At 45.2% G+C, this 25619-nt stretch overlaps 1 protein-coding gene across 2 annotated transcripts in view; it reads right to left on the reverse strand.

Moving 5' to 3' along the window:
• Positions 1–5963: 5963 nt before the first annotated feature.
• The window catches only part of ACER2 (alkaline ceramidase 2), a 29153-nt gene continuing 9497 nt past the window's right edge, over positions 5964–25619 (reverse strand). The window contains exons 3-7 of one of the 2 annotated variants that reach the window (XM_039244423.1): positions 24716–24857; positions 17294–17431; positions 11237–11374; positions 10545–10621; positions 5964–7604 (exon numbers count right to left, since the gene is read on the reverse strand). In XM_039244423.1, the coding sequence (XP_039100354.1) occupies positions 7321–7604; positions 10545–10621; positions 11237–11374; positions 17294–17431; positions 24716–24857 (779 nt within the window). In that variant the 3' untranslated portion in view covers positions 5964–7320. The remainder of the gene's footprint in view (positions 7605–10544; positions 10622–11236; positions 11375–17293; positions 17432–24715; positions 24858–25619) is intronic. The other variant, XM_039244424.1, reaches the window with a different exon arrangement.

Genomic DNA, 25619 nt, shown 5'->3' on the forward strand with positions numbered 1-25619 from the left:
GGAAGTAGGGGGATTCTCATGTTGTCACCCCTAGAAAGTGTACCCACAAGACAGCACTGTCCCCCCTGACTGTTTGGTGGCAGCTTATCTTACTAGCTGCCTTCTGCTAAGCACCTACTATAAAACTGCTACTTTGTTTTATCTAACCATTTGTATTCATGGGATAATTCTGAATCTGCTGACCCCAACTTGGCACCCACCTACACAAAAACCTTTACCTCTTCTGCCATTTTGAAAGTTAAGATTAAATCCGTTGTTAGAAAGAGAACTAAATAGAAGAGTTGAACGTATTGGGTCCAGATCTTCACTCTGCCATCTAATGCCTGTGATCAAAAGACCTTTCTGAGCCTCAGTTTTATCCTACTCAAAACAGGAATAATTGTAATACTGGCCTCACTAAATAGAAGTAAATAAGACCATCTTGTGTGAGAGATAACTTCCGTGCGGGGCTTTCAAATAGGGTGTGCTCTAAGAAAACAATATTCCTAGGGCAATGCACCCATTCTTTCATTGCACTAAGATTACATTTTATTAAACATGGTTCATGGTCCATTAGTTAAAGCTTAGAAGTCCCAAGCTCCACCTCCTCACTGGTCAAATATTCCCACTCTCTTCTTTCTGCCTCCCCAGTGCTGTTGATGCCTCGTGTATGCAGGGATTTCAGCAGTTCGTGGTTTCTCTCCTCCTCCACACAGCCTACTGCCTTGTTCGTCATCCAGCCCTCTGCAGCTAGCACGGCATGTAATACAAAGCAGGCATTTCCAAAGTGTTGGTTCGAACTGGATTCCGTCTTCGAGATTTTTGGGATTGTACTGGCATTTGATTTGTATAAACAGAACAATTAATCCCAAAAGTTCTACCTAACTCCAGTGGATTAAAAACCTGCCTCTAGGTCACAACTATGGTCAGTCGGTTTTACATGCAGGAAAATAGTTGCTTTATCGCATTTGGCAGATTTTTAAATTCTAAGATCACCGAGAAGGTAAAGAATGAGTTGCTGGGGGAAGCAAGGAGAAGACAAGGCAGAGAGATGCTTGGGGTTTAAAAAAACAAATAAAAAACAAACGGGAAAGCCTATTTGGGCCCAGAAAAAAGACGTGTAATTTGTGGGAGTTTTTGAGATAATTATATTGAGTGAGCTCTGGGGTGATTTGCAATTGGGAAGTTTCAAGAGTGCCACTGATAGGAATACCCAAAAAGGCCACAAGATGGCGGTATTACTCCAGGAGTCTCTCCTGTCCTTCCCACCCAGTGGCTATGGCTTTCTTTGTTCAGACTTCCTTCCCTAGCAAATCCCACCAATGCCATCGTCCATTTTGTGTCCTTTCATGCTCCTGGCCTTACCTTAAGTCACTTTCTTGTGCCTAGCCTTACTACAAAAACTACCGATTTTATTGCTAGTTGTAGAATTTTTAAGTTAGTGTTGTGGTCTCTGTTCCCAGTTGTAAAACCAGCTGAGTCAAATGTTTTAATGCTATAAAATAAACCAACCCAAAAAACATGGTAGGTTGATGTTTCCCTTTGTGTGCGTTATCACCCAGAGAGGCTTCCCCAGTTAAGCGTGGTGTCACCAGGCCTGGACATGATCAGAAACAGAAATGCCCACTTGAGGCTAAGACGGGCACTTAAGCTGGGGACAGAGGCTGTCAGCCGCCCTCCCCTCCCAAGATGGGCAGGAAGGAGGCTGAGCCCCACCCCAGAGAGAATGAAGGACAAAAACCCCAAATATTCTACCTCTTAAAGTTTTTATTATGGAAAAATCCGACCATACAGAAGGCAGAATAAAACGACTGACCCAGATAAGATCTTACTGGAGTGTCTGAAGCCAGAGGCCAGGAAAGAGGCTTAAGGAAAATGTAGTTAAGCTCCTATTTGTCAAGGACACTTCAATTGTGCATTCCCAGCACCTTGGGTCTGCCCCCTCCAGCCCCTCAGAGGGTGAAGTCCTGACGGAGAAGGGGAGGAGGCGCGGAGCACTGGTCTTAGAGGGCAATGGAAGAGCAGGGCAGTGGAGCTACCAATTTGCGCATCAGAAAGGGTTTGGATCCTGGGCTCATGCCCTGTCCAGCAGGACCTCTTCAGTTGGGTGAGTTCCAGATAATTCTGCGTTCCAGGGACACCTGAATTCCCAGAGATTCCTATGTATAGTCATTTCCCTAGGGAGAAGACCCTACTCCATCAGATTGTCAAAAGGCTCCATGGCCCCTCCTTATCTCTTCATCCAGGCCAGAAAAAAGTCTGAAAACCCCACTGTAATGATCCTGTCCTTGTTCTGATGGTCACATTATTCTTTTAAATATCATGGCCTCTGAAATCTTTAATAATAATTTTTTAAAGATCATAGCAAATTAAGCAACATAGGTACATAGAGAACTTTCCTGGGACACCTGGGTGGCTCAGTAAGTTGAGCCGTCCGACTTTGGCTCATGTCATGATCTTACAGTTCATGGGCTCGAGCTCCATGTCCGGCTCTGTGCTGACAGCTCAGAGCCTGGAGCCTCCTTTAAATTCTGTGTCTCCCTTTCTCTCTGGCTTGCTCTCTATCTCTCTCAAAAATAAACATCATAAAATAAACATCAAAAAAACTTTCTGCCAAATAAAGTCATTTACTATTTTGAAATGTGATATGATCTTCCTTCCAATGACCCGGGGGGGAGGGAAATCCAGCATAGAGGAGTTTTCTAGATTTGAGCTTTTATATCCATGACCTAATACTAGAACTTCTAATAAAAAATATTCTGTTTTTAGGCACTTGGTACTGTAAATACTTAGGTGTGTAATGTCACAGCTCTGAGAAGAAACAACCATGCTAATCTTAAGTTTAATAACCGTGCGACCCAAATTCACTCACAAACAAATTCAGGAAAATGTGCTTTCCTCTACAATCCATTAAATGTATTTTTCCCTTTCAGATTACTTCAGGGATCATTCTGGAAATAAACACAAACATAAACCTATTCATTCACAGAAAATGCCACTTACGGCTTTAATATTGAAATACAACTCCTAGTTCACAAAAATAGTATAAAGTGCAAAAGCTCTATTTCAAAAGGCCTTAAATCACTCCCAAAGCACTAGAGATTAACTGCTCCCACAGCCAGTGGGCACACCACCCTAATATGGCACAACCTATTTAAAGTATAAAACCAAGGTATAGGTCTGAAAATACTATAAAATGTCTGATTACATACTGTGATTATAAAATAGTCTTAAACCTGGTTTAACAAATAGAGAAAGAAACCATTCAAACAATTAGTCCTTTAGAAGTCTTTTTTTGGCCTGTAGGAGTATGTCCGTATAATCCATTAAGAATCCCAATCTGGCCTGAGCATTCTCTTTGGCCAGTTGGAATGGTAGCAACCAGGCAAAGGGCTGGCAATGAAAGGTTCCAAGCTCATTTGGGGAAAGGAGCTATGAGAGAGGATCGGGTTGGGCAAGCGTCAACCCTCACCTGTCCATCAGAGATGGTCTCATGCCAGCCCCAACGGACAAAGAGCCAAGGAAGACTCCACCCCACTCTGAGCCTCCCAACGTGGCCCTGGCTCACATAAATGTGCTGAACTGGTGAGTAGTTCTTACACACCTGAGAAATCCAGTAAACAGAACAAGTTATGGTATATTTAGAAAGTCTGTGCTTGATGATCATCGAGTGTAGGTCCCCCAACTGAACATCTCTGATCCATGATTAACGTAGTAGGCACTCATCAGAGGGACAGGCAGATTTCCCCCAAAAGTAGCCTGTTACCAAATAGATTCAGCTATCTCTTCCCCACCCAACTTAAATATATTCACTGAAGTGCGAACATTATAATCCTAATCATCAAAAGGAGAAAAGATTTCTTCTTCTAAAAATCCACAAACACTATAAAATAAGAATCACTGACTTAAATGGTGACTTGATGTCACTCTCCACCTCCCCGCATATTGGGGGTGGGGGGGGTGGGGACAAAGATTCTTGATTGCACATTAATAAGCTATTCATTTTTTTAAATCTGAAAACCTCACAACCTGCAGAACCATATATTAAATAGCTATTTTCTGTAATTTGTCAATCCAAGTACAGAGGGTGAACAAAAAGTAGATTTCAGTTCAGTGTTTCTTAGGACTTAATCATGTCCGGCTCAACGTAAAAAGACTCAGCAGTAAGTCAGAATCCAGTGATAAGCGTAGAGCTAACTTGAGTGTATTTCAAAAGCTGCTCTTCATGAAAAATACACAACTGGCATTTATATTCCGTTCGAGCTACCGGATGAACCGCCCACTCTAAAAGACGTCTATTTACAACTCTATTGGGGGAAGAAGAAAAAAAAGATGAGGAAATACACCAAAAACACCAAAATATTAACAATGATCGTCCTTGGACAACAGAAATGCAGACTATTCTTTTCTCTTGAACTTTCCTGTAACTTTCTGACTTTCTTCCAGAGCCTGTAGTGCTATAAAAGCATCGTAAACATGAACACAAAGGATGCCATAAACCTAACTTCAAATAAGATCGTTAAACTACTACTTTCTTGATTTACCATCTTCACACTAACAAGCTAGAGTGACTTTTTTTTGTTCACAAGTGGAGTTATGTTTTTGTCCCCCTAAAATATACCCCCTTCCGTACTTCTTTATCAGCCCTCAGCTTATCAAAACCAATCTCTAGAAGGACCTTCTGTTTTTTACAGCAAAATCATTCCTTCTGACATATTAACTAAGTCATTTGTCTTGTGGAAGAGAGATGGAAACAGCTCGGTCAGGGTACGCACTTCTTTGTTTCAGCAGTCACAGTTTATCCCTATTTCCAAAGGACACTCAGAAACTTCAAGAAGAGTAAAGTCAGATTTGGGAGTTAGAACGTAGTGTTCCCCAAGGACCTACCCCTTTACCTGATCGGGAGACCCACTCCCTCCTTAACTTATGGAACAATGCTCCCTGTGCTGAAGCCCTCGGGACGGAAAGTAAACCTCCCCCAGAGCACAAACACTTCCACACCCCCCTCTCCTCATGGACACTTCCACACTAAGATGGCTGGACTTAAAGTAAATCAAAGCTTCCTCCTACTTTGCAGCAATTTTTATATTCCAGAATGGATAAGACCAGAATCCACACCTGGGAAGTCCCTCTGAAGCGAGAACAGTCTGATATTTCCCTTTGAAAAATTCTAGACTTGAAACACAAAGGACTGTGGGGCACCTGGGTGGCTCAGTCTGTTAAGCATCTGACTTCGGCTCAGGTCATGATCTCATGGTTCGTGGGTTTGAGCCCCGTGTCGGGCTCTGTGCTGACAGCTAGCTCGGAGCCTGGAGCCTGCTTCGGATTCTGTGTCTCCTTCTCTCTCTGACCCTCCCCTGCTCACACTGTCTCTCTCAGAAATAAAACATTAAAAGAAAAATTTTTTTAAAAGCACACAAAGGACTGAACAGCAGTTTTAAAATGTTAGATGGCTCTGGAGTGCCTGCATGGCTCAGTTGGTTAAGCATCCGACTTCAGGTCATGATCTCACAGTTCGTGGGTTCAAGCCCCACAATGGGCTTGGTGCTGACAGCTCAGAGCCTGGAGCCTGCTTCAGATTTTGTGTCTCCCTCTCTCTCTTTCCCTCCCCGGCTTGTGCTTGCTCTCTCGTGCTCTCTCTCTCAAAAATATTTAAAAATTAAGAAAAAACACTCTAGGTGGTTCACGAACCACTTAGGTCTCAGAAGTGCATTAGGAGCCCCATAGACACTTGAATACCATTTTTAAAGTCTATTTTTTAAGCTATAATAAACAGGTACACTCATTCAATACCAAATTTTTTACCATGAAAACCACCGATTTAACTTGCATTTTTCACTGCATGATACTAGGGAAATGGAGAAGTTTAGCCTTAAAATAAACTACTAGTATATGATCTCTACTACACATTTGGGCTCCATGATAATTTCTTATTGCAAATAGGGTACTGCTGCTAAAAATAACTTAAACCACAGAGGCAGAATAAAGTCCTTCACTTTTAATCTCTCAGTTCAGTTCCTTATTGGGCTTTTCACCTTAGATCCTGTGCAAATTCTAACTGGAGCCAAAGTTCGCAGACCTGCCACAGGCTGGTCGTGCCTCATTCTTATTAGTTCCTTAGTGACAGGACTCCCGTTCACACAAGGACACGTCTGTCCTGCCTCTTTCATGATGAAATGTTGCAAAGCGTGAGATGTGGGAATTTAAGTGGGTATCCCTGAGGTCATGCGTGCCCCCTCACACCTTGATGACCGTTTCCGGAGTCTTCGTTCAGGCCAGTGAAGAGATGAGTTTTGGCTAGTGTCACTTTGGGTGAGGAAAAACCAAGGAGGCAACAGCATTGCCTGAAGCACCAGCAACCCAAAGAGCCAGCGGGTAGTCCCTGCAGCACTGGAGAGAAGCAGCAATCAAATGCTTGGAGAAACCACAGGAAGCACCTTGTACTGGGAGAGTATGGAGAACAGTTCCCGCAGATCTTGGAGAGACAGGAGGCGACATTTTTGAGGATAACTTCCCGAATGGAAGAGCATCCAGACGGCTTCCCATCGGCACAAGTTTCCAGAACTCCGTGTCTGTTCCAGTTGTTGAACAAGGCAGGACTTCCCACTGTGACTGTCATGAGGCCTGACCTTGCGGAGCTCGGCACAAAGGAGCGGGGTCTGCGTGCAGACTGCTCACCCCGCAGCTATTCTGTGCTGGTGTGTGAGGCTGCTGGTTGGGGGAGGGGCCAACAGTGTCCATATTTGAAACTTGTGCTCATCTTCAAGAATGGCTTCAAGTGGAGTGTAGCTTTTGGCAGAGAGGGCTTTTCTTGTCTGCTTCACCCTCCTCTGAAGTCCAATCCCCATCTCTCAGCAGAGGTAGTAGAGAAAAGATTCTCAAGCACATGTAAAACCTGGCCATGGAGAGCTCTAAATGGACACCTCCTTAGCCACTAGCCCCTGTGTGGATTTCATGGGTTTGGTCTAGTTTTAGGACAGTTTCCTCAAATGAAAATCCCTGGGATGTTCCATCAGACAGTCAGAGGTCCGAGTCTGTTGCAGGGCCTGTCAGTCAGCAAGAGAGTCCACTCCGCGAGCACACGGGAATGGTCGAGTCTGGAGCAATCTCCCGCTGGGAAATGGGCTCCCCCGAGGGTCTGCTCTGCCATTGCTGGAAAGGATACAGCCTAACGAGCCACTGCATCTGGATGGGAGGCTGAGAAGATCCACCGGTGCCCTTCAGCCCTCCACTTTCCGTCTTTGGGAAAGGAAAAGACTCCTCCTCATGCATGGTAGAGTCTCGGTGGGCCACAGACACGTTAGTTGAGCCCACGGGACCAGAACTTTTAAAAGACAGGCCCTACCCCCAACTCCGCAAACCCCCAGCTGTCTTGGCTGACATATGGAGCCCGTGCCTGAGGGAAAAGAAGCAGAGAAGCCAAGCCACGGCTCTGCCATCACGTGATCTTGACTGGTGATTTCTTGCTGGCACACAGGAGGGACACGTAAGGCACGCCAATGAAGGCCCATTTCTCGCTGGGCCAGAACTTGATGACGGGCCCCTGCTCAGGGATCTCGGAGGCTGCATCAAAGTAAGCAAAGCATACACAGCCCAGGTAGGCAGCAAGGCAGATGAGGATGTGCCTGTGAGAAGGACAACAGAGGGTGAGCACCTGACACAGGCCAAGATGGCGGCCTTCATGCTAGCCTGCCCTTCCCTCTGGGCCAGCCCACCGTTCCTGGCTGTCATGACAGTTCAGCACCTCTTCCAATTATGGAGGGCTGAAGGTGACCACGATCTCCAGGATAGCTGGAGAAAGATAAATCTGGACCAAACAGGGCCTGTTTCAGAAAGTTCTAATAGGAGCAAACATGCAAATGCCTTTGACACTCAACTGAGGCCCAAAGATTTAAAACCAGTGCTAAGAAGATGGAGTGAACTAAGCACATCTGATTAGATCCCACCTTCTTACTCCGTCACTTGTACATAGTTTATGCTCCTTATTAGGAATCATTTTAAACTGATTCAACTGCTTGTACAGTTTAGCAGGGAAACTTTTTTACCGTGTCTGTAAAAAGTTCTAACCTTAATCTTTATCATGCAAGGGGCCATTTAAAAGCATGTAATTCTTCCTTGTCTTGTAGACTGAAATTTAATTCCAGATGAAAGATTTAAAATCTATTTGTTAAATACAGTCAAAGAGAATACTTCTATAAACTGCGGTGGCTGAGGCCTTTCTGGGATGATACAAAGCCCAGAAACCCTACAGGAAAAGACTGACAGTGTGAGAACATGAATGTTTAAAGTCAATATGGCACAAAAACATACTCAAAGACAAATGGGAAAGGGGAGTGTGGGGTATTTGTACCCACATGACCAAAGAGTTAAAATCCCTATATTCCAAAGAACTCTCAAAAAGTGATCATTTCACAGGATGCGCTTTAAAACCATCAGTGTGGGAGTGGGCAGTGAAGATGGCATGGCCGAGATTGCCCTCGGGCAGGTAATTACTGATGCTGGATGTTACCTCCATTAGGGTTTCATATAGTCCTCTCCCTACTCGTGAAAATGATGCAAATTTGCATGACACATACACCTGGTTGTCAGACAGTACTGACTGGCTACTATGTGCCAGGCACTAGGTAGTAGATAAAAATTTTTAAAAATAGACATACTCTATAGAGAAGGGGCACCTGGGTGGTTCAGTCGGTTAAGCGTCTGTCTTTGGCTCAGGTCATGAACTCATGGTTTGAGCCCTGCATCAGGCTCTGTGCTGACAGCTGGGAGCCTGGAGCCTGCTTGAGATTCTGTGTCTCCCACTCTCGTGGCCCCTCCCCCTGTTCTCTCTCTCTCTCTCTTTCTCAAATATAAATATTTTTAAAAAATGTTTCTTTAAAAAAGGAAATACTCTGCAGAGAAGACAAACAAAAAAGTATCTTTCAAGAGAAGAAAATACGTAAACTTACATTGGAAAAGATGTTCAACAATAAGGCTTTTTTGTAATACAAAGACATGAAAATAAAAATATGCTTAATCAGGTTAAGATTCAAGAGCTAATATCTAATATATATGACAGTACGGGTAAAAGGCATTATCTTATAGACTTTACTTTTAAAAAGGGTTCATTAATATAATCTCCCTGGATCTAGATATATATCCAAATCCAGGGAGATTACTAGATATCTATCTATTCTCTAAAAAAAAAAAAAAAAAAAAGTTTGCATCATGTATAGAATGATGCTATATTTGTTCTTTAAAAGTAGAATTAGAGGGGTGCCTGAGTGGCTCAGTCAGTCAAGTGTCTGACACTGTTCTGGCCCCGGTCATGATCTCGCAATTTGTGAATTCTAGCCCCAAACTGGGCTCTGTGCGGACAGTGCAGAGCCTGCTTGGGATTCTTTCTCTCTCCCTCTCTATCTACCCTCCCTGGACCCCCCCCCAAATAAATTAATAAACTTAAAACATTTTTTAAATAAAGTAGAATTAGAGAAATAGACATAAAAAGTCTGGAAGAAGGGCACCTGGCTGGCTCAGTCCATAGCATGTGTGACCCTGATCCTTGGGGTCATGAGTTTAAGCCTCGTGTTGCAGAGATTACTTAAATAAAAAATCTTTAGGAAAAAAAAAAATCCAGAAGGATAAACCTCAGGTTGTTAACAATTGTTATCACTCTTTGGTAGACAGAATTATGAGAGCCTCTCTCTATACTTCTGTTTAAATTTGTTCTTAAAATGTCCTAACTGGTACAAAAACATGGTTCACCTTTGAAAAACAAAGCAGGAAGTACACCAAACTTAGAAAACAAATGAAGTTTGAGCCAAAATTATTAGTCTAATTTTTAAGTTTGGCTTAAATTGCTAGTGTTGGATTAATAAAAATGTACTGTGTTGAATGAGGGCATCTTTGCACACATGTATACATTTATCAAAACATCAAATTATACCCTTAAAATCTGCATTTTAGGGGCACCTGGGTGGCTCAGTCAGTTAAGTGTCTGACTTCTCTCAGGTCATGATCTCACAGTTCGTGAGTTCAAGCCCCACATCAGGCTCTGTGCTGACAGTTCAGAGCCTGGAGCCTGCTTCCAATTCTGTGTCTCCCTTTCCCTATGCCCCTCCCCCCTTGAGCTCGGTCTCTCACTCTCTCTCTTAAAAATAAACACTTAAAAAATTTGCTTTTTATTATCTCCATCATAACTCAACAAACTCACACTAGTGAATCTATAGACTGTAAGCCAAGGTCGAACCTAAAAAATATCAGGCACAGGACCCTCAGACTAGAATCTCCAGTTCGTGCTATTTTACTTTGTTTTGTGTTTTGCGAACAGTCCTGGGAGTCCCCAAGCCTTCCACGGAGAGCAAATTCTATCTCCTGTTGGAAATCTACAAATTCTCATGCTCAAGGAAATTCACACGAGTTCTTTTAAACCGCAGAGTTCTAGGCACCTCCTGGCAGAGGTCAAGCTTGTTCTGAATCTCGGATCTATTAGCGTTTTTTCCAGCTCCTTACCACTGGAATTCTCCCTAGATGCTCTCAATTTACAAGGGCCATCCTAAACCAGATGTCTCTTGGTTCTTGTTTACCTTTTGCAATCAGAAGTCCTGGCGGGTGGAGGGAAATGGAGGGAAACGGGACTCTGGGTTTGGCGCTGAAGCAGTTCCTAAGAAGAAACCACGCTGACTTCCTCCCTCAGCTTTCTGAGTAGAAACTGTTGAATGCTGTTCAGTAAACTGCTTGCTGCCTTTTATTTTTAAACTTGACCATGTAACTTGATAGATGCTCCAATTCCCTATGACTAAACTCTCAGGTGAGTGATCCTGAACAATGAGGCACTTTACCCCTCTGGGCATCCATCTCTTCTACCTGGAAAGGGAGTGGTTGAGACTGTGTCCCTAAATGACCTGTGACGCTGTCACCAGGGCATCCCAGGCCCCACATCCTATCTGTCCCAAGCCTTACCCCCCTCCCTAGAGATCTAGCTCAAGCTCCAGTTACAGATTTGGTTTCCAAGCTCCTTTACGCTGTAGTAATGGAGCTAGAGGTAAGAGACTGTGGACTTGAAACACACACAATTAGGTCTTTCAGTTCTGGCTAAGCCAGCTCCCTGGAACCCATTCTGCTTTTGACCATACTTTCTGTTGCTTCAGAAAGGCCTGACAGTCTCTGTGAGGAGACAGGCACTCAGGCTGTGCGTCCCCTCCCACACCTACCCACCCCGCAGGGAGAATGACGCCTGACCACAAGCACAGACCCCTGTCGCATCGCCGGGGCTTACCACACACAGTGCAGGTAGGGGAAGTGGAAAGACGACAGCAGCTCACAGAAGGCTCGGTCACTGATCCAGCAGAAGAGAGCAAGGGTCCACCAGAGGCCGGAGAAGAGGCCCAGCTTAAATACGCGCACATTGTCACACCTGCACAGGGATCCAGAGAGCAAGTTTCCATGAGGCCTGGTTGCCACCCAGCTCACTGGTCACTTTGTTCTGGCTCCTCACATCCGCCTGGACCCTTGGCACCAGGGATCCAGAGAGCAAGTTGCCATGAGGCCTGGTTGCCACCCAGCTCACTGGTCACTTTGTTCTGGCTCCTCACATCCACTGTCACCCCCAAGCTTGTGGATGTAGGCACGGTATATACACAGATGGCCTCTCATGCCACGTTCTCACCCAGGCCTTTCCCTGACTCCCACTCACATACCCAACCACCTTCTCGACAGGTCTACCCAGGTGTGATACAGACCTAAATTGAACACGTCCATAACACACTCCCGATCCTTTCCCCTGCCTGAAACGTGGTTTTATCCCAGCCCACTCCGGAAGAGAGTCTTCCGTGCTTTTGGAAGCTCAGGCAAGAGCCTTGGAGTCCTTGTTCCCTTTCCACGCACCCCGCATCAGCTCTGCATTTAGTATATATCCAAAGTCTGGCCTATTATACCAGCCCCGCCCGAGTCCACGCCACTGTCCTCTCCTGCCTGAGTCACAGCAACTGCTTCCTCCCACCCTCATTCCCATGGTCTGTTCAAAGCCTCCCGTGTCTTCCTTTTAAACCAGGGGGAAAGCCCACAAGGCCCCACACGCCTCGGCTTCTCCTTTGCCCTCCACCTGCTCTCCTGCCTACTCTCTCCCTCGCTGCCTCTGCTCATCTACCGCGCCACCCAGGGATCCCTGTGCTCCTCAAATATCCCGGGCACGGTTCCCAGACCTTAGCATTGGCTGCTGCCGCCACCTGGAACGCGCTTTCTCACCACATGACGGTGAACCACATGGCTCACTGTCTCCCACGTCTCTGCTTAAATGTCACTCGGTGAAACCCCTTCCTGAGGAGGTCTTTAACCATTGCACCCTCCCTCTCCACCCCCTAAGTGACTCCTCCCAATTCCCCATTACCTTCTTCTCTCCTGTGATCTCCTCTGTAGGGATCATAACCCCTCTAGCACCCTCCATGTGGTACCTATGTGTATACAGCGGGTCTTCCCTGCTACAGCCCTGAGCACACAGGGGGCTCCCACGATTTGCTGACTGAAGCAAAGGGCTCTCACCTACGCTGGGACAAAATGTGTTTCAGAAACAAATACCAACAGCCCAAAGAAAGTTCGATTGCCATTTCCTTTCCTTGTTCCCAAATTGCTCACAAGGGGGTGACTTCTATTCCTAGGGAGGAATGCCCAGAGGCAGCTGGCAGCTGAGGGTCCTTCTAAACCCTCCGTCAGTCTCCTTCTCCCCCCACCCCATCCCTCATGGAACGCTCCTCAATCAAGCTCTCTTTCCGGGACCCAGGGTCCAATGTGACATCTGCACCTGAGAAGGGGTCACACATCATATTTGTTGAACAAGTCAAGCGTCCAAAGCCTGACTTGCCGGTACCTTTCCTAGCTGCCTGACAAAAAAAAATCCACAAAACCCTCAGTAAAAACAGGACGGGCAGTAGGTTCAGAAAGACCTACTCAGAAAAAAACAACTGAGGGGAGCCTGGGTGGCTCAGTTGATTGAGCTTCCAACTTCGGCTCAGGTCATGATCTCACGGTTCGTGGGTTCGAGCCCCCCGTCGGGCTCTGTGCTGGCAGTCAGCTCAGAGCCTGGAGCCTATTTCAGATTCTATATCTCACTCACTCTCTGACCCTCCCCTGCTCACACGGTCTCTCTCTCTCTCTCTCTCAGAAATAAATGAAAATATTAAAAAAAAATCTTTAAAAAAACCCAACTGAAATACCTTTTTGTAGGAGAGCTAAATGCATTCCTTGAAAAACTTTCAAAAATTCTCTGAAACAAGAGAGGTCCCCGACCGGAGAAACTAAATTCCTACTTAGCTTTGTTGAATGGCTCCCCCTCAGACCTGCTGTTCCCTCACAGAGGCTCAGCTCCTCCTCCTCTTGGCTCAGCTTTCTCTGCCTCCTCAGGTCTCAGCTTCAAGGGCACCTTCTCAGATAGACCTTCCCTGACAGCCGCCCCCCCCCCGATTACACTGTCCGCACCCCCATTTTCCTTTCTAACACTCCTCATTAGCTGACATCGTTTTTATTGGTGTAAATTATTTGTCTAATGTCCAGTATCCAACTAGACTGTAAGATCAAGAAGCTTAGGAGCCATATCTGCTCCAAGTATATGCAGCGCCTGGCCCAGGAGGGGCATGATTTCAATGCTTGCTGGATGAATAGATAAGGAAGTAAGGGAAAATGTTCCATTAACATTCTAGTGATCTAAGGAGCACTTTTTTTTTTTTTCTAGATTAAAATCAAGAAGATAACCTTGTTGACTGTGTAGCAAACTCTCTGAAGCCATGCCAGGCACCACGAAAGGCAAAATGAACTGGACCCTTGCCTTGCTACTTTAAAATGAAAATGGACCAAAAATATAAACAAATATAGACAATCTGGTAGAAAAGGACCCATGTACACTCAATTAAACCTAGAAATTTGGGGGGTACCTGGGTGGCTGGGTTGGTTAAGCGTCTGACTCTTACTTTTGGCTCAGGTCATGATCTCCTGGGTTCATGAGTTCGAGCCCCACATAGGGCTCTGCACTGCTGGTGTGGAGCCTGCTTGGGATTCTCTCTCTCTCCCTCTCTCCCTCTCTCCCTCTCCCCCTCTCTCTCTGCCCCTCCCTCGTGCGTGTTCGCTCTCAAAATAAACTTGAACCAAAATTTCTAGGTTTTTGTTTTTGTTTTAAGGAGCACAACCAGAACACAGCACAATATGCTGGAGAGGCAGTGTGTATATCAAGCGGCAAGAGAGGCAGAGCGTCAGGTGATTAGCCACAGGCGGGGAAAGCCCTGCAGCATCAAGGTCTCCGGGTGGCCTGGTAATGTCCCTTTCTGTTTCTAGAGGGCCAAGTCCTGCCTGCTGCGGACCAGGCATATCTGCACTTTGGGTCTCACACCCATTTCTCAGGGCTTAGATCAAAATGTCAATGTGAGACTAAATGAAAAAAGCATTTTCATTAGACTAAATGATTCATACAAGCAGAGCCTTACTTTAGGATAAAAACAAAAAAATCTGAGCTGATGGCTACAGTTTTCTCCCCGGCCCTCTGTTGTATTCTCAAGATTTTTCTCAACTGACTCTCCTATTCATCAGAAAAAAAGCGTCGACCTGAAAATATGTTAAATGCACCTGAGTCCCCTGGTAGTACGACCCTGCCAAGAATTTCAGTAAATGTCAGTAATTGGTCATAACCTCCAATAAAATTTTGTTGCCTCCTGGTCTGAGAGAAGGTTCAGAAAGGAAATATGGAAACATGGAAAGAGGAGGAACAAGCTCTAGGAATGAGGCTAATGAGAAACAGAAAGCTTCCCCAGTTCCTTCTGAGCAGAGGAAGGTGGGATAAGAAATATTTAGCACATTACACATCATTGCTACTGACAACTGGGAAGGTCCTGGAAGGAAATGCAAAGAGCACTGAGGGGATCCCTTTGTCTGGGAATTACATCAAAGCAGGCCCACCGTCATCTTCTCTCCCCCTGCTGGGACTCCGGTGGGGACTGAGACACAGCAGTGAACACAGCAGGCCTCACCCCTGCCTTCAGAGCCTACATGAAGCAGAGGAGAGTACACAAAACAACAGCACAAGTAATTTTTAATTACAGTCAGGCTGGGGGCTCAAAAGGAAGGCTGAGTTGCTATGATGGCATATAAACAGTTGAGCAAAAACAGGTTGAGTCAAAGACGATCCAGAAGTGAGCCAGGCAGGAGGTTTCAGAAGGAAAGGGACAAGGACCTGGGGACAGAAAGAGCTGAGCCCCCTTGGGGACGGGGACAGGGAAGGGCAGAACGGCTGAGGACAGAGTGTAGCTGGGAGCTTCATGCACGAGAGCAGCAGGCAGGGGCTACGTCAGGATTTTGAAGAGGAAGCCAGGCTTCTGCCTTGAGCAAATGGGTACATGATACTTCCATTTACTCCAGCTGGAAATATTGAGAGAGCCAGAACTGGAAAAGGCAGATCAGGAATCTGGCTGAATTCGAGATGGCTGGGACAGGTGGAGACAGAGGTCGGACAGGATGCCCCGTGGTGGAGGCAGGAGGAAGGACGGAGTCAGACACACACCTGGGAGTCATTTGCAGGTGTTTGGTAATTAACACAGTGACTGCAGATGAGCTCTTTCAGGGGGGACTGTAGAGAGAGGAAAGCCGAGGTGAGCTGTCACCTTCAGAAACCCCCTACATGCGGGGCGCCTGGGTGGCTCAGTCAGTTGAGCGTCTGACTTTGTCTCGGGTCATGATCTCACAGTTCGTGGGTTCATGCCCCACGTCGGGCTCTGTGCTGATAGCTAGCTCAGAGCCTGGAGCCTGTTTCAGATTCTGTGTCTCCCTCTCTCTCTGACCCTCCCCAGTTCATGCTTTCTCTCTCTCTCAGAAATAAATTTAAAAAAAAAAATTTTTTTTTAATTAAAAAAAAAAAGAAACCCCCTACACGCAAAAGCTGCACAGCAAACAAGGAGCTTACATGAGAACCTGAAAAGAAGCGGACTTCTCCAAGCCCACCGAAGGAAACCAGCAAGACCAGATCAGACCGTGTCTTTCCTCTGCAGCCAGTTTCTATTTTTTTTAATTTTTTTTTAATGTTTTATTTCCTGAGAGAGAGAGAGAGAGAGAGAGACAGTGCGAGCAGGAGAGGGTCAGAGAGAGAGGGAGACACAGAATCTGAAGCAGGCTCCAGGCTCTGAGCTGGCAGTCAGGACAGAGCCTGATATGGGGTTCAAACCCACAAACCGCTAGATCATGACCTGAGCTGAAATCAGATGCTTAACCTACTGAGCCACCCAGGCGCCTCTGCAGCCAGTTTCTTAAAATACATCTTCAATCACCTTTGACCCTGCCTGCTATTGTTGACATTCAAAGCAACCCCCAGAGGCAGAGCGGTGGGAAGAACCCTATATCTCCTCTCAAAACGAAGACTGAAGGGAAAACTAACACCTTACATAGAGCAACTCTCACACAAAGGAAGAGAGATCCAAGACTTCAGTTAAGACATGCCACGTCCATAACAATGAGGACGTCATGAGTTAAAATGTGTTTCTAACCATGGACACCAAGAAAAAGCTGCGTTTTCAGGGTATTAAAATAAGGGCAGCGGTTAGATATATTTGGGGGCTAAAGAAGCCATTTACACACAAGGCTACACTATTGCTGGATATCAACCTGATCTGAGTATACAACTTTCCAAAGGAAAATCCTTATGCAAATAGCAAAGGCTTTACCTGATAGGCTGTAAATAAGAGACCAAGCCTCAGAGAAAATCACACAGTCAACAGTATTCTACCCGGAGTCAATGTTGCCTTGTATACAGACATTCATCTTTCCTTCTGTGTGTGAATGCAATAGCCTCGTTAGGACTTCTCTCCTTATTCTCGTCCTAGGAACAGATCTATTCGTTGTACAGAACTAAGTCTTAGGTCCTTGAGATCTTCCTGCTAAGCTAGCTTCGATCACTGGGATGCACTGCATCCACTAAACAGCTGCTTCCCTCTTTCTGGGAGTGAGATCGTTAACATTTTAAACCAAACCATCAAATGTGCTCTCAGTCCAATAGTCAAAAACTATGTGCAGGGGTGCCTTGTTGGCCCAGTCGGTTAAGTGTCTGACTTCGGCCCAGGTCATGATCTCACGGTTCGTGGGTTCCCTGCTCACGCTGTCTCTCTCCCTCTCTCTCAGAAATAAATAAAACTTTAAAAAATTAAAAAAAAAAAACCCAACTATGTGAAGAGTCCGATTCCTCTTCCACATTTGAGGGTATTAAAAAAATAAATAAATAAAACAAAAACAAACAAAACACGAGAAGCTGGCATGTTCCTAACACAGGGACAGCCTGAGGAGCAGGAAGGAAGATGAAGGCACTCACCTCCTTAGCTCTGCAACCAGTAGCACAGTGCAAGGAACCCCCAGGGTCATCAGAGAGATGTTGTTGATGGCAGGCTTGACAAACGCCAGACACGTTGTAACCGCAGACAGGACGCAGACCACCGCCTTGAACCTGCCCCTGAATCGATGGAAGCAAAACCAAACTGTTAGCAGAGGAGGTCTTGTCCATTTGGTGAATGCTGGCAAAGCACAGGCACCACAAGTGGAAACGCAAGCTGAGAAGATGTCGGGCGCAACATACCAGGAGTCTCAAACCCACTCACACCTGTGGGCTCACTAACTCTACTTCTAAGAGTTTATTCTTAGGAAAGAGCCAGAAATTTTCAAAATATTTAGACAGGAGGTGCCTGAGTGGCTCGGTCAGTTGAGCATCAGACTCTTGATTTCAGCTCCAGTCATGATCTCACGGTTCATCGGACTGAGCCCCGCACTGAGCTCCGTGCTGACCGCACAGAGCCTGCTTGGGATTCTCTCTCCCTCTCACCCTGTCCCTCCCCTGCTCACACACTCTCTTAAAAATGAATAAATGAACTTAAAAAAAATTTTTAACCAAGAGAATGGTGAAATGAGAATCCATCTAAGTCCCTGAGGGTGAGATACGGATAATTGTTTTCTTAGTGTCACTTTTCTATTGTTTTCCAATATTGTACAGCAGGGTTTAGCAAACTTCTGTCAAGGGTGAGAGAGTAAATATGTTAGGTTTTGAAGGTCACAAGGTCTCCCCAGCTACTCAAGTCCGCCACTGGGGACAGTAAGGGATTGGGCACGGCTGTGAGCCAATAAAACTTGATTTACAAAAACAGGCAGTGGACCCGTTTGGCTCACAGGATGTAGCTTGTCACCTGTTCTACAAGGTGAATGTCTAAGGCTTTTATAAGAAAACCAGGGACTATTAACAAACCATAGAGCTTCCTAGTTGAAAAGAAAAAAATCTGTGTCTATCACACAAAACTAAAAGTCTTAAGAAAAAATTCTAACCGTGTCTATATTTCCCGGCAAGTCATAGTCTGGCATGCATTGGAATTTTGTGTTGACAAGTTGACAGGTCTTTGACCTGACAAATCTTAGAAAAATACCATCCTCACACCCTTCAGTGGAGGCGCTTTCGGTAGAAAGAGCCAGAAATGGCGACGTGATCCTGGACACGCTCCTCCTTCTCTCCCTGGGACTCCATTTCCTTATCTATAAAACGAAAAGCCTGGACTAGATGATCCTAAGGCCTCCTCCATGACTGAAATTTAGGAGCACATGATTTTCCTGAAGTTCTTTTATTCCTCATTAGCACAATTTACTTTGGCCGTGAGCCCTGGAACAGGCCACAGTTGGGAAACCATTTTGAATGAGATTCCATTATAAAGAACTCAAAGTACATTGAAACCTCCAAAATACAAATTTATCTCTTCGAGAGGAAAACCATTTATCATCAAGGCACAGGAAATCATTGATGGAGCTGCCAACTTTCTGGCTGGAACAGACAGGAATTGTAGCCCTGAACTTCAATTCGAGGGGGAAAAAATACATGTGTGGGAAAGGGTCCAGGCAGCAAGTCCTCAGGAGAATGCCGTTTCCCTACTGGCCTTGGCTGACATCCTTTGCTACTGGATGAAAGGATACCTGCTCCACTCTGAGGACGACAGCCCGCAGCTCCTCCCCACCCCCATCACATATCCAGCCCTTACGGACCCACAATAACTCTTTCACTGAGTTTTGAGATTCTATGACCCACCCCAAGGCCTCTCAGCCTTTTTAGATTGGAAATAACCATAAAAAACATTCCTCAATTCCATCATGTCTCTAGATCAATGGTTTAGGGATGGGCTAGTGAGAGCAATGGTGGTTTAAGCACAGGTGTTCCAGCTAACAGATGGGCATCACTTTCTCCCTCCATCCCCTAGTGGCTGTGGGACCTCTGGCAAGTCACAAACATTATAATAAAGCTGCTACTCTTGTTATCATTAGTCCCCATCAGAGCAGTGGTCTTCAACCATATCAGACCCTGAGCCCCTTTTTTATAGCAAAACCTTGGTAACACCCCCCTTTTAAAATAAGATTATGGGGGGGAGGAAGTGTGTGTGTTAGCAGGGAGAGGGGCAGAGAGAGAGAGAGAAAATCTGAAGCAAGCTCCCACTGTCAGCATAGAGCCTGACATGGGGCTCAAACCCTCGAACTGTGAGATCATGACCTGAGTCGAAGTTGGATGCTTAACTGACCAAGCCACCCAGGCACCCCTGCCCCTTTTACTCTTCCAAAGTAAAACTGATTTATGGATGATAAAACTCCATCACTGTAACCACCAAAAATAGGTCCACAAACTTCCCAGATGTCTCTTAAGGGATGGAAAGGTCCCTGGTTAAGATCCACTGCTCTAATGGCCAATGACCCAGAGAGTCCAAGCCCCTCGCCCCAAGTCACCCAGCTAGAGCAGGATGGCCAGACCCTAGTCTGCACCCAGGCAATTCAGGATTCAAAAACTGAATTGGATTATAAAGTGAGAGCTGTCCCTAGATCATGTGGAAGAAAATCATAAAAAAAAAAAAAAAATCACAGGAGAATAAAATCTTAAAGAAACAAACAATTAGCCTATAAGAGTTCTTTGTTCTTGGAGTTTATTTTCTCAAAACAAAAATGTTTAGGAATTAATAACCCTCAACAGCTGAGTGTATGAAGATTCTTAGGACATTCTAGGCAAGATAAAAGAAAGCTTTTTTTTTTTTTTTGAACCTGCTAACTATTCCTATTTATATCATAAACTTCAGTAATTTCCCCACTGTTCTAGCCCTTACCTTCAAAACACTTACCCATGTTAGCCATTCATGATAACTGCTAGCATATACTGAGTCCTTACTCTGTACAAGACACAGTAGTATATATTTTATAGGATTTTCCCATATATTTTCAACCACGTGACTTAGGTACTCCAACTATTTCCACCTTACAGATGAGCAAAATGAGGTGCCAGAGCTTTAAAAAACAAACCTACCACACAAAGCCATGTCTTCTGCTATAATCACTTAACCACCAGGCTCCACTGTCCTTCCTCCAGAAATCTCAGGCTGGAACTATTTTTCATGTGTTTTTAGAACTATTCCTGCAAAGTCTAAATCACGAAGAGACCATAACCGGTAAATTTAGACAGCCAAGCCACACGATCCCTGGTTTTGACGTGACGTCCTTGGTCTGGCCCACCACTTGGGCACAGAGCTGCACCTGTCCCCACCTCACAGGCAGGGAGGCCCACAAAAGGGGGTTTGGTCTTCTTGCTCTGCCAGCCACTGACAAGTTGAAGGCAGACAAATAGAACTGAAATCCTTATTTATAGTGTGCGACTCTCCCCTGCCACCATCTCTTCTCTTGGTTCATTCACATCTTCAATTCCTATTTTCTCCTTCAATGTATGTGCATTTCTCCAAAATGCTAGGCAGAAATCTCCACGTGCCACTGGTAGTAATGAAAGCTAACTCTGGACACTCACCAGGTGTGCTCTGCAGGGTCCCCTCACAAGATGATTATTTACCTCATCTGACAAGTGAAGATACAGGTGCCTGGGTGGCTCAGTCAGTTAAGCTTCCGACCTCGGCTCAGGTCATCATCTCAAGGTTCGTGGGTTCGGGTCCCATCGGGCTCTCTGCTGTCAGCACACAGCCTGCTTCAGATCCTCTGTCCACCCCCACCCCTGCCCCGTCTGCCCCTCCCCAGCTCACATGCATACTCCCTCTCAAAATAAGTAACTTAAAAAAAAAATGAGGAAACGCAAAACTAAAGAGTCAAGACAGGTCATACTGTCTGTAGGCAGAAAAGCTAGGATTCAAACCCACAGGGTTTCCAAAGCCAAGGACATAGACATCTGGGATGCTCAGGGCCTCCAAGGACTCTCACAAGCTGAAGACAACAGGGTCACATCCAGAGAAAAGGTGCAGGGGGTTGGCGATGGAAAAGTCCCAAGTAGTCACACACATCTCTGCCCCATGATATGGGTTTCATTATTAAAGTTGGTAAGCTTTTCACAACTACATCCATTTTCTTCTCTCCTGCTCCTAACATTTCCCCACTTGTCCCTTCAAGAAGTAAAAAAGAAAACCTTTCTCTTTCATGAACACATTAAAACCTGTCACTTGGAGGGGCGCCCAGGTGGCTCAGTAGGTTAAGCGACCGACTTCGGCTCAGGTCATGATCTTGTGGTCCATAGGTTCGAGCCCCACGTCGGGCTCTGTGCTGACAGTTCAGAGCTTGGAGCCTGCTTGGGATTCTGTGTCTCCCTGTCTCTCTGCCCCTCCCCTTTCCCACTCTCTCTCTCTCTCTCTCTCAAAAATAAAGATTAAAAAAATTAAAAATAAGATAAAAACTGTCACTTGGAATTTCAAGCGGCACCTGCATGGGGCCATGAACAGACAAAACCATTTTCTCATGTTCACAGCTTCTCCCTCTGATCCTAGAGCTTGAAAGATCAGATCTGAGAACAAAGAGGCTCCTGGGTGCTCAACCCCACCCCCATCCCCCTCTCCACCTCCTAGGGCTTTTTAAGCATTTCCAGTCATTCTCCTGAAGCTGAACGAGCACAACAAGACTGGAAACTGGAGACCGCCGAAACCAACCTGCTGCATATGAAAACCTACCTCCTCCACTGCGGAGAAAGCCTCAGCCAATGAGACAGTATTTCTCCCCAATACCAAGAATGCCCTTCTTTTCACTTCTTTAAGCAGCTGGCTCACTCCCTCGTGTTTCAGTGATCCCGTAACCTTGAGGATACTTTCCCAGCTCAATGATACTCAAAGTATTATTTAATTCAAATCCTGCTCTGTACAATGAAGACTGTTAGCTAGATCACTTGAAGTATGCCTTCTCCCTATCTCATTTTAAAATAATTTTTTAGTTTTAAAAATTAACATGCACTCTTTGTTTAAAAACAAAACCTTGGGGCGCCTGGGTGGCTTAGTCGGTTAAGCGTCCGACTTTCGCTTAGGTCATGATCTCGCGGTTCGTGGGTTCGAGCCCCGCGTCAGGCTTTGTGCTGACTGCCAGCTAGGAGCCTGGAGCCTGTTTCAGTCTGTGACTCCCTCTCTCTCTGACCCTCCCCTGCTCACGCTGTCTCTCTCTCTCTCTCTCTCCTAGAAATAAATAAAACATTTAAAAAAATAAAAAAAATAAAAAAATAAAAATAAAAACAAAACCTAGGGGCGCCTGGGTGGCTCAGTCGGTTAAGGTCCAGCTTCAGCTCAGGTCATGATCTCATGGTTCACGGGTTTGAGCCCTGCATCGTGCTCTCTGTGGTGTCAGCTCAGAGCCTGGAGCCTGCTTCAGATTCTGGTCTCCCTCTCTCTCTGCTCCTCTCCTGCTTTCGCTCTGTCTCTCTCTGTCTCTCAAAAATGAATAAATGTTAAAATACATATATATTTTTTTAAAAACCCAAAAACTATACAGCAGTATAGATTTAAAGCAAAAGTGGAAGTTCCTCCCCCCTCCCCATTCCTAAGAGTAGCCAATGGTAGTGGGTGCCTGTCTTCCTTCTCCACACATTTCTGTGCACATACAAAAACATATACTCAAAAAGAGATGAGTTCATTTATTCTAAAACTAGGATACCATGTGCTTCTTGCTGCCAGCATGTTTTCTAGACATTCCTCCACCTCCATCCATAGAGAAGAGCCTCATCTTTAATACCTATAAAATTCCTATTCCTGTTCACAGTACCAGAAAAACTGTAAGGAATTATTTTATTTTCCTAGTATAGCTCTCCCCTGAGTATACTCCACTTGCTTAATTGAATCAATATTTTTAGATTACATCTACATACAGTGACAAAACACTGTGCCCTATGGAGAAATACATGTGGGCAGTATGTTCTCGGAACACTTTTCATCTTTATGAGGTTGGGTCTCTTCTGTTCCTTCAGATATTGACAAACCTCACCTAGTTCCTCAGAAAGGCTGTCCCTGGGGCGCCTGGGTGGCTTAGTCGGTTAAGCGTCCAACTTTTGCTTAGGTCATGATCTCGCGGTTCGTGGGTTCGAGCCCTGCGTCGGGCTCTGTGCTGACTGCCAGCTCAGAACTTGGAGCCTGTTTCAGAGTCTGTGACTCCCTCTCTCTCTGACCCTCCCCTGCTCACACTGTCTCTCTCTTTCCTAGAAATAAATAAAACATTTAAAAAAAATTTTTTTAAGAAAAAAGAAAGGCTGTCCCTGACCAAACTCTAAATCAGTACCCCATGTCACCACTATGCCCTTACCAGCTTTACTTTTTATCATGCCACTTACCCTAATATTCTGTTGTCTGTCTGGTCATTGGTTTGTAGCCTCCCAACCTTCAGTATGCGCTCACTGAAGGCAGAGACTCTACTGTTTTTGCTTACTTCTATAACCCCGTGCCTCGAAAATTGCGTAAAGTGTTCAAGAAAATATTTACTAGGAGAATAACTATATAAGCATCATAATAGATATGAAAATGCGTCCTGTGGGGCGCCTGGGTGGCTCAGTCAGATAAGCATCTGACTCTTGATTTCGGCTCAGGTCATGACCTTGTAGTTCCTGAGTTTGAGCCCCACAGGGGCTCCACACTGACAGCATAGAGGCTCCTTGGGATCCTCTCTCTCCCTCTGCCCCTCCCCTGCTGGCTTACTCTTTCTCTCTCAAAGTAAACATTAAAAATCTTTTAACAAATAAAATAGGGGTGCCTGGGTGGCTCAGTCGGTTAAGTATCTGACTTTGGCTCAGGTCATGATCTCATGGTTCGTGGTTTCGAGCCCCACATCGGGCTCTGTGCTCACAGCTAGCTCAGAGCCTGGAGCCTATTTCAGATTCTGTGTCTCCCTCTCTCTCTGACCCTCCTCTGCTCACACACACTCTCTCTCTCTCAGAAATAAATAAAACATTTTAAAAAATTAAAAAATAAATAATAAATTTTAAAAATGCATCCATTCTTGAAATTGTGAATTTCTACCTTGGAGGAGTGTGTGTGTGTGTGTGTGTGTATCTTAAACTATAAACCAAACTATAGAATCTACAACTGCAAAAACTAATTCCTTAGTGGAGTTCTACTGTAAACTTCTCAAATGGTAGAACTGGATTGGACTCAAGGAAAGATTCTGGCAGCAAATCAAAGGTCGTTAAATTACCATTCCATAATCTCTCTCCCACTGAAAATCTTTCCCCTTTTGTTCACATCCTATAAGGGAGACATAACTTTTTGCCCCAATAGCATATACATTCTTCACCAAGTATATTAAAATTCCCTCCTTGATCAGCTTGTTTGTGGCCTGACACAATAAACAATCAGTGGAAATTCAACAAGTATATGATAAGCACATCACAAGGTTAGGCTCCACTGTGTGCTGTTTTTCTTGATACGTATATGGATACAGTGGGTACTGACCCTAGCAGTGAGTGCAAAAATGGTTAGCACAAGCTTACCTGTCATTCCGAAAGATCTTTGGTAGATACCTTCTGGGGAACCACATGGCCAGAGCACACATCAGAACCCAAAGGATGGCAAGTTCATCAAGCATCTGACCCAAAAAACTTAGGGTTGCATGGAAGTAGACGGATCCAATTCCTAGAATCAATCACAACCCATCACAAAGGTCATGACAGAAGAACAGACTCACAAATCCAATGCACTGCTGAAGAAGAGCCCTTTCTTCTTCTATTTTTAAAAACTAGTTTATTGTCAAGTTGGTTTCCATACAACACCCAGTGCTCATCCCCACAAGTGCCCTCCTCCATGCCCATCACCTCCCTCCCATCAGCCCTCAGTTTGTTCTCAGCATTCAAGAGTCTCTCATGGTTTGCCTCCCTTCCTCTCCCCAACTATTTTTCCCCTTCTTCTCCCCCATGGTCCTCCGTTAATTTCCTCCTAATCCTCCTATACGTGCAAACATATGGTAGCTGTCCTTCTCTGCCTGACTTATTTCACTCAGCATAATACCCTCAAGTTCCATCCAGATTGCTACACATGGCCAGATTTCATTCTTTCTCATTGCCATGTAGTGTTCCATTGTATAGATAAACCACATCTTCTTGATCCATTCATCTGTTGATGGACACTTAGGCTCTTTCCATGTTTTGGCTATTGTTGAGAGTGCCGCTATGAACATTGGGGTACATGTACCCTTTCAACCAATCGCTGTCCCAATCACCAGATCACACTCTCCCTGAAAGCAGAAGCTAAGGGCAGAAACCCATACCCCCCAGGCATGCATACTTGAAGCCTAGAAAAAGGATCTCAAGGAGGACCCAATGTGAGCACGTCAGAACTTCAATAATCCCACAGTTGGACACACTCTGTCCTCATCCATCAAGGCTTCATGGAAACAGG

The sequence above is a fragment of the Hyaena hyaena genome, unplaced genomic scaffold (genome assembly GCF_003009895.1).
Source record: "Hyaena hyaena isolate Hyena2069 unplaced genomic scaffold, ASM300989v1 scaffold_240, whole genome shotgun sequence".
Lineage (NCBI taxonomy): Eukaryota > Metazoa > Chordata > Mammalia > Carnivora > Hyaenidae > Hyaena > Hyaena hyaena.